Source organism: Convolutriloba macropyga, chromosome 6 (assembly GCF_964194025.1).
Source record: "Convolutriloba macropyga chromosome 6, txConMacr16.3, whole genome shotgun sequence".
Taxonomy (NCBI): Eukaryota; Metazoa; Xenacoelomorpha; order Acoela; family Convolutidae; genus Convolutriloba; species Convolutriloba macropyga.
Window position 1 is genome coordinate 16,471,153 of NC_134473.1, and position 14,063 is coordinate 16,485,215.

The 14,063-nt window shown below is 36.1% G+C and overlaps 1 protein-coding gene across 1 annotated transcript; it reads right to left on the reverse strand.

Annotated features, from left to right (window-relative positions):
- Window positions 1-5,056: 5,056 nt before the first annotated feature.
- On the reverse strand, window positions 5,057-8,170 carry LOC142341526 (uncharacterized). The gene has a single exon (XM_075392525.1). The coding sequence runs from the start codon at window positions 7,846-7,848 to the stop codon at window positions 6,880-6,882; it is 969 nt and encodes a 322-aa protein (XP_075248640.1). The 5' UTR covers window positions 7,849-8,170; the 3' UTR covers window positions 5,057-6,879.
- Between the last annotated feature and the right edge of the window lie 5,893 nt (window positions 8,171-14,063).

Here is a 14,063-nt window from a genome sequence, read left to right on the forward strand (position 1 = left end):
CTTATTTGGCCAATAAACCTCTTCCAAAGCTAGTCCTGGAGTTTATGGTATATTTACATGAATCAAGTTTGGTCTCGAGGTTAAAAGCTGCAAGAGCTTAAGCAATGGTTATATGCTTTAGTTTGTTTGATGTTTTTAGTTTTTGAACGTCTGATTGTTTTTCTTTTTGTTCTGGCAATGTTCAATTGATCTGCTGGTCAGATACAGTAGTTATATTTTTTTCAATTTTGTGGATTAAATTTCAAGACTTGTCCGGCTATAAGTATTACAATTTAAATAATTCTAATTTTATTGGTGCGCTCTCCTTTTTTAAATATCTGTTCACAGTTTTTTGAAATTCTTGTCAATTAGGAATCAAACCGGATTAGTAATTCTAATCACGCTGAAGTAGAAAGAGAAGTGAAAACTGAGTAGATATAAAGCATGACATGGTTTCAAACTTTGACGTCAATTTGGAAAAAGTCTTTAAACAGATTTTTGTTTATTCAGAGCAATTTTTTCACATTTGGCTATTTTACGTTTCTATGTTTTCTCTTCATCTTCTGTAAGAATACTTTTGGAAGGTGATAATTGTGTCCTTATAGTGCACAGCTGCAGCTGTTTCAACCAAACAAAAAGCAATCAATTGATCTTCAGCAAAATGTTTTTTTTTTCTTAAAGTAAGTGTGAGTTTTTTTGCCGGTTTTTCATTGTTTCAATATTTAGTCTGGTTAATGGTGGTCTTGATGGCTCTCTATTCAGGTTCACTGAAATTCAAATCAAACGGTTCAAACATAAATCAAACTTTTTAACGAATTCGACACTACTTGTTTTCAAAAGTTTTAAACAAATTTTGGATCTTTCCTCTGTCGACGTTTTTTTGATTATTTTATATCTCTTTCCTTTTTCTCTGTCCTTTTTATATATCTCTTTCTCTGTCCTTTTTATGGACAGCTCTAAGAAGCCTTCAATGAGTAATCATTTGATCAAAATAAAGTTCTTTTCACATTTAACGATTTTCCTGAACTTGACTAATGATGCATCTCCTTTTTCTTCGGCTTTTTTAAAAATTTAATCTAATTTTTCATTTCAAAACTCTTCGACGTTTTCATGTCAATATGACTTGTTTTTTGAAAACACTGTTTTTTCAAACTTTACGTAATGTTCCATTTTTGCTGTCACTTCTGTTTAATAAAATGTCTCCAGGTTGCCAAATGAGTCACGTTTGAATTTATTTAATCCTTTCAATGTTAAAAGTCTTCACGACTTTGATTGTACTTGTTTTAGGAAGTTTATCATATTTTTGGGATTTTGCTCATTTGTTGTTTCATAGTTAGTTAAAAAAAACCAACTTAGTTGTATCATTAATTCTAACTGGGCAAATTTGATCCCATCTAAGGGTTTCAGTTCACTGCTAATGTTATTTGACTGACATTTGTTTTCAGAACTTGTGTCTGCTATTGATTGTTGTCTGCTTTTGAAGTTATTTGTTACGAAGTCTCCATTTTATTGTTTAAATTGAATTTGGTAAATGATTTCTATCTATAGATTGTTGGAAAGAAGTCGAAAAGTTCAGTGTTTTTTTTTGCAAGTTTTATGACCTTGATGCCACCTATTTTCAATGAAGTCGTCAAAAACGGATTTAGCCAAAAATTTGTCTTTTCGTCTCTCTGTGGTTTTCTACAGATGGTGTTCGCTGTCCAAAATTCACTAAGTCAACGTAGTCTTGAAATGAAATAGTTTTGTTTTAAGACTATTGTGGTCTTCCGTTTACATTCGTGGAAGTATTCGTATGACTTTTTCATTATCGAATATTTTTATTATGACTTCATTGTCGGAGGCTGTCCTTATAAGGAGGCTGAAAGCATTATCTTCTATTTAATCAGTTCTGATTTGTAGTCCAGGACCGCTCCTCATATGCTATATTTTTTAGTGGTTGTAGTGGTATATAATGACATCAAATGACGTCATTTGAATCCTCTTTAGTGCATGTAGTTACTCCCCCCTCCTCCCGACAGACTGTAATAGATTCGAGATCCAATTAGACGTTTGAGAGCAATTCTTCCGACGTCTGTCCGTTATATTCATTGATCTTGGTAGACGGAATTTTTTTTGCAAGCAGATCTTTCATTAAAAACAATTAACTTGGTTATCAAAACGGAGGTTGTCAATACAACAGATCAACAGTTTATGAACCTCATTTCATCGGCATTTTTTATTTTTCACATGTAAAATGTATGTTTTTATTCTCACCAATTTGGTCAGGTAAGAGTAAAAAAAGTAGAACTGCAAATTAATAAGTTTCCCTTTTGCCGCAATCGTTTTGGCGTCTCATCATTAAAGGACCAATCTGGACTCTTCTTATTCTGAATTGGTTAAATCTGGCCAAAAAGAGCGTGTCAAAATCATTGAGGCAGACCCTTGATCATATCTGTCGACAACGATTGCAAGTACTGGATCAACCATCTCCCCTCCGAGCGGTCGAGCACCCAAAAAGCAAAAGTCTACTAGGGAGCCCGTGCCAGCAACATTTCCGCTGATTCCCGAATAGCGGTGATTGACAAGGATTGCATTAGTTTACAGAAAGCTACAGACAACCCCAGCGCTTGGAAGGAACGATTGTCACTTAACACAGCCAACCGCTCAATTTGCTCATTTTTTAGATGTCGAATGAAAAGATGGATGGCACTCGAGCTACTAAATTGTACGCAGATTGCTTGTGCATTTTGAGTCAGTACGAGGTGAATAAGGAAGTACTTGTTGAACCTATTGACGAATATGAAGCAGAGTTATTTTGTGCGAAGAAATTGGAATCTCGATCAACCGAGAGCACAAGGATCAGGAGTTAAGATTGCTACAAAAAGAATCATTCTGCGACTCTGATCAAGATTTAAGTTTAATGTCCTATTTCATCAGTGTTGAATCATTTATAGTGACGGCTGTCGTTGGCCATAATGAGACGAAATTTCCTAAAGCGGTATATTGATAGAAATCATGCAACCGACATCGATTCTTCTATTGATTTAAAAATTGAATGTTCAAGTTTTGAGATCTCGCGTCTGATCAATATTAACAAGCAGCTCAAAGGTATCGTTCTTGAGCCCATTGTTCCATAATATTTATAGAGTTCAGGTGCAATTGTTTCAACTTTATTAGTTTTAAGTCGAAATTGATTGTGCAGGTAGAGCTCGTCTCAGACCGGATTGACGACTTCGAATTTTTTGAAATTAGCGCGAACTTATGCTTTGGCTAATTAGACTTTGGGCTTCATATGGTACCAAATGAGTTTAAATTTAGTGCAAAGCACAGGTTGGGTGTCCCTGTCTACGACGCCGAAAGGAAGTTCCCGTTTTGTAAAGCAGGAGTTCTTGATATCTATGGGGATCATGCCATTGCGTGTCACAGTCGAGGAGACGCAATTGCAAGACATGACCAGATTCGAGATAAAATAGTGTCTGCTTGCTCATCTGCGAATCTCTCACCAGTAGTGGAAAAAAGAACCTCATTCCAGAAAGCCAATCACGCCACGTAGACATCTTTGTCCCGACTTGGAAAGCGGGGAAACCTGCTGCATTTGATGTAACCGTTACTTCGTCGCTGCAATGCAACTCTCACTAATGCGGCAACAAAGGCAGGATACGCGCTTGATTCGGCAGATTAAAGAAAATATTGCCTCCACGACGATAACTGCGCAAAAATGGGAGTCACATTTGTTCCCCTTGCAATTGAAGTCCTTGGTGGAATATCGGCAACCTTCACGAAAACACTAAAGCGGTTGGCTGCGTTAAGTGACAACCGTTCTTTCCAAGCGCAGGGGTTGTCTGTAGCTTTCTGTAAACTGATGCAATCGTTGTCAATCACCGCTATTCGGGGATCAGCGGAAATGTTGATGGCATGGGCTCCCTTGTAGACTATTTTGCTTTTTGGGTGCTCGACCGCTCGGAGGGGAGATGGTTGATCCAGTACTGTTGCAATCATTGTCGACAGATATGATCAAGGGGTCTGCCTCAATGATTTTGACACGCTCTTTTTGGCCAGATTTAACCAATTCAGAATAAGAAGAGTCCAGATTGGTCCTTTAATGATGAGACGCCAAAACGATTGCGGCAAAAGGGAAACTTATTAATGTGCAGTTCTACTATTTTTACTCTTACCTGACCAAATTGGGGAGAATAAAAACAAACATTTTACATGTGGAAAAGCAAAAATGCCGATGAAATGAGATTCATAAACTGTTGATCTGTTGTATTGATAACCACCGTTATGTTAACCAAGTTAATTGTCAATTAATACTCATGAGGTCAATCAATGGCTTAAAGGTAGCCATCTAAATATTCAATTTTGAGTGAACAAAAAATTGGGAAAGTTTTGCATTTTTTCTCTATCAGTTAAGAGAGCTTCTTTAACACAAATATTTACATAATGACTAAGAAATCACTGTTTCTGATATTTGAGGGTTTAATTTTCCCGATAGTTCCTGGCATTTTTTCAGTTAATGTTAATATTATTAATTACATTTTATTTGACTATGCTTTGTCGAAACTGTTTGCAAGTGGCATTGAGGATCAATTTTGATTTGGATCCTTTTGAAAGCGTTTTCATTAAAAGAAATGACGTTTTGGGCAAATTTTTTTGCGGTTAGTTCAGTTTGTCATGCAATGCTATTGTGGTAGTTTAGTTGTCTCTAATGTCTGATATTTTCAGCTTCACGACATGACCGAATCTCCGCTGCTTATTGTCTTTGACAACACTGGTTTTCCTGAAGTTTTTGGTAAATGTTCTGTTGGTTTAGTTTGTGATGCTGGGTTGTTACTTTGTCCTTCCTCTTTTTTTAAAAATAAAGTTGGCATGTAGTGTCTAATAGTTATTTTGAATTGATAAAAGGTTGATAAAGGCAATGCATAACTGGAATGTCTGAGCTAGATGCGTGAAAGCGTACATGGACGAGCCTTCTTGTAATTAAATTTCTGATCCGAATGTTGACTTTTCTTAAGGAATATTTTATAAGCATAAACACTCGCTTTACTATTTTGCAACTTTTTTTCTTGCTCCTTGTAAGCTTTATGAGAAGAATCTATATTTGCATACATTTTCAAATCTTTGTAAAATAAATGTCATACAATAGTTACACTTTAAATGAACTGGATGATACATTTTCATCAAATTGCAATTCTAGAAAGAGCTCAAAATCAATTTTTATCAAGAATTCGATTAAACATTGAAAACAGAAATTTAACAGAGTTTCAATTTTGCGTTTATGGCACATTCTCGTATACTGCTAACTATTCCGATAATCAATTTGCAATATTAAATATTGTAGTCGAAAAGTGCGTCATGGTTCTTGTTCCGGCTGACCTGGGTTGAAGTTCTTATTAACCAGATAGTCACCCTCGCCAACTTCAAACGGTGGCCCTCCTTCATCGTCAGCATAAGGGTCGTCTTCATACTCATTCGGCCTGTGTAGTCTATTCTGATCCGGATCTTTTGGATTTACAACAAAGGCCGCAATAACAAGCGCCATCAGGCAGTTATTAAAAGCGAACTTGACCGCCTCAATTACCAAAGCGGAACTATATCGAGTTTTGTAGATCAGCGGATCGAAAAGCGCCGGCGCTCTGGATATGATCCAGGTAGTTCCCAAAGAGAAGGAGTACAACACCATTACCGCAATTAGAACCGCATAAGTAAAGCGTCGAATAACATCTTCATTTGTCATAAGAATCATAACAGATGTCAGTACCACAACTAAAATATTTATCACCAACTGTAAGGAGAAAAACGCATATGCTGCATTTTTATATGAAGTATTCGGATAACTATTCGCAAGGATTGACAATGTAGTTTGCGAGATTTCCAGGTCTCCGTAAAACGGCCGCGGTGGTTCGAAGCTCGCAAGGCAGCCAAATGACATCAGAAGAGTGAGAACCGCGATCCCGATGGCGACTAGTAAAAGCACTAATGGTGTTCCGGTGATTCGATTGTTTCCCTTTCCCTGTCGAGGAGGGGACGCTATTCGAGCTGTCAAAACTGCAACAGCTAGAATGCTCATGCAAACCCCTATGATCAACAATCCCAGCGGCCAAGATATCCAATCTAGCTGAATAAGGGAGGTGTAAATCCACGCACATATAAGAACACAGAAATATTGAAATATCGCGATGATATACTGAGCTCGGTAAAACTCATAAGCTGCGCTTGGTTCCTGTTCTCCGTCGTCTTCGAATTTATTCTGGCACATTTCATTCACTTGTAGCATGAACCCAACAATAACAAGCAATATGCTGAAAATTTGGAATACTCGAACCGCATTAATCCGATCATCGAATTCATTCCGGTCGTAGCTACCTTCTCCGGTGTAATAAGTTCGACCCGTCCACATGCCAAAAGTTCCAGAAAATGAATCTGGAAGTTCAATTTTGAAGTCGCTGCTGTTAACCATGCAACTGTTGCAAAAGAACACGGAGAATAAATCGTCCCCTGCAGCTCTCACCATATACAGAGGATAAAGATGAAGGGTTTTCGCAGGAAAGTTGCCCATCATAATGCAAAACACAGCAATGATTTCGACAGTCAGAAAAAAGTAAGTAAGTGGGCTGAACATTTTGAAACTCAGCGTTTATTTCCTCACTTCACCGCCGCTGAAAAGGTGATTTATTTTGCAGCAAATGTGATCAAATCAGGTAACAAGTCGCCCACGACGTGATCTTTTTTCAGTTGACTTTTTACTGTCACGACAATGAACAAATTAATGAGGTCAAAATCGTCTTTGGCCAAGCAAACTCCAGATTTGAATTCGGTTAAGAGGTACCGATTGCCAAAATTCATTGCAATATAATCACTAAAACCCGCTTCGGTACAGCCCATAACCGCGTGATGAATAATTTACTCTTAAATCTTATTTCAATCGGAACCAAAACCAAAAATCGTGTCAAATACATTTGCACAATTATGCTCACAGAGAAACTCTTTAAACTTGGACATATCCTGCTTGGTATGCGAAGGAGCATTTTCAAAAACCAGCTCTTCAAATACATTAAAGAGCAAACATTTGCATATAATATCATTCGAGTTGTCACTTTTCGATCTCTTAAAACAAGAGCATGTGAAGGTTTCGGTCATTACTAACTGCAGTCGCTGCCAATTCCACTTTCTGATTCTCGCCCAGAATTCTTCCGCGAATTCTGAATCTCCCTCAACACAAATAACACCTGGTTTTCCTGGCAAACAAAATCCGTTCAATTGGTATTCTTTAGCCCAAAATATCATGTCCTTTCGTTTTTCTTTACTGTATATGTGATGCGATACAATCCAATACCTTGCTTTCGAAACGTTGAGTTTGGGCATAACTTTGTCCTCGAATGGGCTCAATTTTATACTGTCTTCCAAAATTTGTTGAAGTGCCGGCAGATTGCTCACGTAATCGGATATTGACTTCACACTACATTCAAGAACAATGCCTTTGAACTGCTCGTTAATATCGACCAGACGCGAGTTCTCAAAACTTGGACATTCAATTTTGAAATCAATAGAAGAATCGATGTCAGTGCCATAATTTCTATCAATATACAGCTTTAGGAACAATTTCGTCTCATTATGACCAACGGCAGCAGTCACAATAAATGATTCAACACTGATGAAATAGGACACCAAACTTAAATCATGATCTGGGCCGCAGATTAATCCATTTTGTAGCAATCTGAATTCCGGATCTTTGTGTTCCTGGTTGATCAAGATTCCACTTTCTTTACACACAATAACTGCCGCTTTATATGCTTCGATAGGTTCAATGAATATTTCCTTGTTCAGTTCGTACTGACTCAACATGCACAAGAAATCTTCGTACAATTTTGTAGCTCGAGTGCCATCCATCTTTTCATTTGAAATCTTAAAAATGAACAAATTAATCCACCTAACTAGCTATCGGAACAGAAACATAATCAACAAACTTTAGGAGAATTACAGACTGTCCGGGGGTAACTACATTCACTAATGGGGCTTCAAATGAAGTTATTAGAGGTTATTATATACCACTATAACCACCAGGACCGGTCCAAAATTACAAATCAAAGAACTAAGTAAACAGAGGACTATCAGCCTCCTTGTAAGAACAACCTCCTTATAAGAACGCTATCAGCCTCCTTATAAGAACAGCCTCCGACAATGAAGTCATAAACAAAGACGTCCGCGAAAGTAAACAACACTACAAAAATCTAAAAACAAAATTATTTCCTTTCAGGACTATCAAAGCTATCATGTCCAACAACATCAATTCCGAACGCCCTAGACATAGTGTGAGTCTAGACAGCAAACGTCAACTTTATAGACCCAACCACTGAGAGGCAAAGTAAAACGACAACAAACATTTGGCAAAAACCTGTTAATACGATTTCATTGAAATTAAGTGACATCAAAGCTATGAAACATGCCAAAAAAATCCGAACTCTTTAACTTCTTTCGCAAACTCTAAAGATGGAAAGAAAATACCAACTTCAATTAAAACAAAATAAAAAACGGGGGACCACGCAGCAAAAGTAGCAACAAATGCAGAAAACAATCAAAAATTTGAAAACAAAAATGGTCAGAGTCAATAAAATATTAGCAGATAACTAAAACCCTTGAAAAGATTCAATTAAGCTTAATTAAAAAACAAATGAGACCTGTTTCTAATGACTAGCATAAACGGGCAAAATCCAAAACAACTTAACTATTTTTTAAAACAAGTCCAGCCAAATTGGTTAAGACTGTTAACTATTAAACAATTAAATAGATTCAAGTATGACTTATTAGTGAACCTGGAAATATTGCATTTGAGAGACTAAAATACAGAACAAACAAAACAACTACGCAAAATCTAAAAAAATAAGTAAAAATATTTAGAAACCAAGTCGTTTCAGGTTTGTTTAAACCTAGTTTTGAATGAAAAATTAGAATAATCAATTTGAATAAACTTCAATAGAGAGCCATCAAGAACCCTCACTAATAAGACAAGATATAAAAACCACAAAACTACGAAAAGAAGCAAAATCCAAAAGATTACACTTATATTTTATGAAGATAAAGAGCCCCAATGTCTAGAAAACTATTAGTTGCCTTTTGTTTGGTTTAAACAACTGCAATTATGCACTATTAGAACACACGAATTACCTTCCAGAAGTATTCGTACAGAAGGCGAAGAGAAAAGAGCAAAAACAGTCAAATATCCACTCGTGAAAAAAAGTCTTCCAAAAACAAAAAAAAAATCTGTTTTAACATCTTTTTCTTAACTGACTTCAAAGCAATTTGAAACAATGTCACGCCTTATAACTTATCGTTTTTCACTCTTCTTGCTACTTCAGCGCGACTAAAATCACAACTCCAATTTGAGTTCTCATTGACAAGAAAATGTCAAAAAGTGTGAAAAGAGCTTTAAAAAAACAGCGCACCAATACAATTCGAATTCTTTGCATTGTGATACAAACATCAATGTCGGCACACTTTTCACTTGAATTTTAGTATTGTTTCGGCCCCACTTCAGTTCAACTGCTGACACTTGTTAATTAGAGAAATTTCGATCACGCAAAACGAAGAAGTCAAGGTCGTAAAGTCACCCGAACAGTCATGCAGAAATTGTGCATAAAAAACTATGCGGTAGAATACCGAGAACGACTCAAAGAGTCGTGCAATAAACATTCTTAACGCACTCTGCCTATTTCAAAAATATCGCAAAAACCCTGCCAATATCCGAAATAGCGACAAAAACCATAACGATACCAGAATCACCGAAAAAGAAAACAAACAAAGCAATGTAAAAATAGAAATGACCATTTTTTTTGTCAAGAATGAGGTTAGGAGTGTGTGTAGGTGGTGTTAGGTGGGGAGAGGGGTAGTTGTGATGGGTTGGGATAGGTACGATGGCCTTATATAGGATCCAAAAATCTCAAAATAACCTTGAATATTACCAGCGGTTCCTCATTACTATACATTACAAGCTAATCTACTGGTAATATCCAATGTTGGAAAACAGAAGTGTAATTTTCAAAAAGTGGTAAATAATCGACAAGGAAGAAGTCAAAATTCAGGTCATGAAAAAATTTGCTTCAGCTAAAAACCTGTCTAATACCAATATTCTTTTAGTCATACAAAGACCAACAACTTTACTAACTCAAACTGCTTCAAATTGAATAGAAAAATTGAATTGTCAAAACTTTGGCAGATCAAAGTTGAAAAATATCAACAACTTGATAATGCTACTGTGAATGAAATTAAAACAAAACTTGTACGTCTAAACCTGCCCTAATAATTCCGAAGCGGTACATTACCTTGAGTATTTGTTTTAACTAGTACTCAAGGTTTGTTTTAACTAGTATTTGTTTTAACTAGTATTTTCACTCACTAAGGAGCATCTGCGGAGCTCTTGATAATAATAAATCCAAGACAAAAGTTAATAGCTGTATTAGGGCTGCTGTACTTAATTATAATAGAGGGAAGTTTAGCGCAAAAGCATATCGTGGTGCAAAAATAGAAAACCGCTTTTACAAAATCCAATCTAAATTTTTCTCTTAAGGAGCACCCGGATAACCTACCATGTAAACTGCTTTTTCCAGTAGAAATTCACAATTCGCCACTGATTTAATTCTAATGGAGAATGTGTGGTCTTCGGCTGCTTAAATGAATAATGAGTTTTCTACTTGTGGACAATCGAAATTGCACTAAAAAAAATCCTCGTTCAAATTAGGAAATTTTTGTTAAATTAGCATTCAGAACATTAATTCTTAAATGTTTTGCTACAACAGTCCTCGACATAAAAGGTACTGCTGTGAGCTTTTCGCATTCGAGATATTTTACCGGAACACAACTGCAAATCAATGTTCACACCAAAATTAACAACAGCAAAAACAATTCATAAAAAAAACTGATCAAGCCCGTTTTCAATGAAGACATTTTCCGTTACGTAGCCCATCAAAGATAAACAATTTAAAGTAACGTCAAATTATTTACGCCTTCTATAGAACAAAGCACATAATCCAAACCTTTGTATAACAGAAAAATTGTATAACAGAAAAATAACAGAACCTTTGTAAAACAGAAACAACCATGTTGTTGGTTATTTTAGTATTCCCGCCGTTGGTTTCTACTCAAGTTCTGCTAGTTGAAAGAGGGAAGAATTGTGTGTGCAAAGTATGGAAAGCATTTACTGGAAAAACCTCAAACTATGTGAACTTATAATCTGATACTGTTTTCAGGACTTCAAAAATAACTTTGTATTTTTCTTCAAACCAATCACTCAGATCAATCTCAGACTTGCTAAGTCTCGTTTACCCGTCATTTAATAATACGTTTTTGCATATTCGTGATGTTCTAGTACTTAATGGCTTAAGATGCAAAATTTACGCTATTAAAAAGTTAGTTTACAAAATTTAGTTCAAATTTTCTTCAGTATTGGTTCGATTTTTTTTTCAAATTTTATTATGCAGAAAATCAAAAAGTATTTTTTCGCTTATAATGACTAGTTCAATTAATTTTGTGAAAATCAGCTTTGCTGGCTTCCTTTTTTGCCTAAATTTTTAGAGGAAAACCATTTTTTCAATTAAAACCTCGTTTTCCTAGCAAACACGAAGCTCAAAAATATAATTGCTTAAATACAAATGAAATTCAAAACATAGACGGCAGATTGCCGGAAAATAGCCACCGTTGACGCGCTTGATGCACATCGGGATTGAAACAGAAAAAAAAGATGAATTGGCCGAATTTTTCTGTTTTTTTTAGTGTCAAAAATTCTTCTAATTTAGCGCGCAGTTTCAGTTGGATGCTAAAACTATACTTAATTCAGCTTCTAAACTGAAAGCTAATAAGCTAGCAAACACTCTAATGAACTTTGATAACCTAATTCTCAATGACTTAACGACAGGGCTTTATCGGTTTACCCCGTTTCTTTCGATTTTGATCTTTCGATTGACTGCGTGAAAAAACTTTAAATCCTTGAAACAGTGAGTGAAGTAAGTCAGAAGTCAAATGTCAAAAGCGTGACTTATGTTAAACGATAAACGTGATCGAAAGGTAAAGCGAATTAAAAAAACATAGCAGGACAAGTCCTGACGTACAATTCAGAGAATGTTCATTGATTAAACAAAAAACTAGACCTAGTATGAGTGAATTGGGAAAACCATTAAAAAAAAATCAGGTAAAAAAAACTAAAAATCAATGTCAAAAAGCCGCATGTGAACAAAAAACCACTAGCAAGAAAGAGAAATTTGGTTCAAACAAAAAACTACGCCTCGAATAAACTATGAATGGATTTGAGGAACCATTTAGAAACATAACCAACTAAACGTCGGAGGAATTGCTCTCGAACGACTAGTGGGAGCTCTCAATGAATTGAAGCCTGCTTCAGTCGGGGGGGGGGGGGAGGGAGCTTAAATGGGACTAAGAAGTTCAATAGTGGGCTTCAAATAACCGCATTAGAGGTTAACATATAGCACTATTAAGATTTAAAGTAAAAAATGGCACACAAAAGTTTCGGCGCACTTTTCATTTGACTTTCAGTATTAAATTGCCGCCCATTGAGTTCAGCTGCTTGAATTTGTGATTGAGAGAGAACTTTAGATCACGCGAAACGCAAAAAGTCAAGGGCGTAAAAGTCACTCGAAAAGTCAAAATTGTCAAGCGAAAATTTTGCATAAAGAAGACGCATACGTTTACAATAATTGCTATGAACTTCGTTCAAGAGCAATTAAAAAAATCCGATCCAAAAAACTGAAAAAGCAGTAAAAATTAAAGTGAAATTGCCGCATGTGAACAAAACACCACTAGCAAGAAAGCGAAATTTTGTTCAAACACCGTTTTTTCACTCTACTTTAAAATGAGAGCGAAAAAATTTCACGCCACAAAACCGCTCGCTTTTTCGCTCCACCTCCTGTTTCGACGTGACCAAAATCACTACTCCAATTTGACTTCAAAACCATGGAAATGTGTGAACAGATCTTTAAAAAAAGACAGCGCCCCAATACAATTCAAATTCTTTGAATAGTAAAAAAGGAGAGCGCCTAAATAAAAGCCGTTGAGAGGCTGACGGCGGCTATTAACAAATAGCCGAGATTAGAACCACTTTACTGAGCTTCTAACATAATCCAAACTCATCGGCCTGCCTCTCACTTAATGTAGGCTGAGGTTTCTCCTCATTTAACAACATTCAGAAACACTAAATCTCAGTTGATGAGTTTACCGAAGCAAAGCAAGAACAACTATTGGCATATCCATTTCAGTTTTCCCCAACGATTATCAGCTATTCGTTAGAGCAGAAAATAAAGCAGTTGTCGACGCGGACTGAGGTGAGTCAAACCGCTAAAAAACTTCCCATTACACAAATTTAATTTGCTCAGCAGCTTCGGTGATTTGTACACATAGGGACTAGTCTAGTAAAGCTGTAAGAGCTGTTCGGTGGCTTAATGGCCTCCAGGATTTAATTATCCCGTTTTTGAGGACCGAAGGTCAAAAGCGTCAGTCGAAAAAACTCGAATTAAGAAAAAATCCCAGGACTAATATTATTGCTTAAAACTTTGAGAGCAATTAAAAACCTCAAAATATTGATTGATCTTAGAAAGAGATGTTCTAACTTTGATTTATGAGAAACTTTTGCGCTTAAGGCAAAAATGTTCTTAAAAACTTAACCTCCACTACATAAGTGTGATGTCCTTAGTTGAAAGTCATAGAAGCATCCAAAAATCAAATTCAAAAGTGCTTTGTTACCTAAAAGCATTAGTTAGTACGATCCCCGAGATCAATGCCAATGCCATTCGTCAATGGAAATATGGAATGAACCAGTGGTCCAACAGCTGCTTCAACAAGATTGGTGCCAGCATTCGTTTCAACAAAATACACTTTTTGAAGAGAGCCTTTTCAATTTTCCACATACATTTTAATCTAATCCGAGTTACAAGAGGGCAATCAATTTTCAAGATACAAATTTTGTCTCTATATAGTTTGTCAGCAAAAAAAAGACTACGATTACATCAAAGTGCAGCCTGTTAAAGGGTGTGAAGTTCCTCAAAAATTAGATATTATCAATGGAAGAACGGTTTCCTTCTGCAGTTCTTCAACTAATGCAG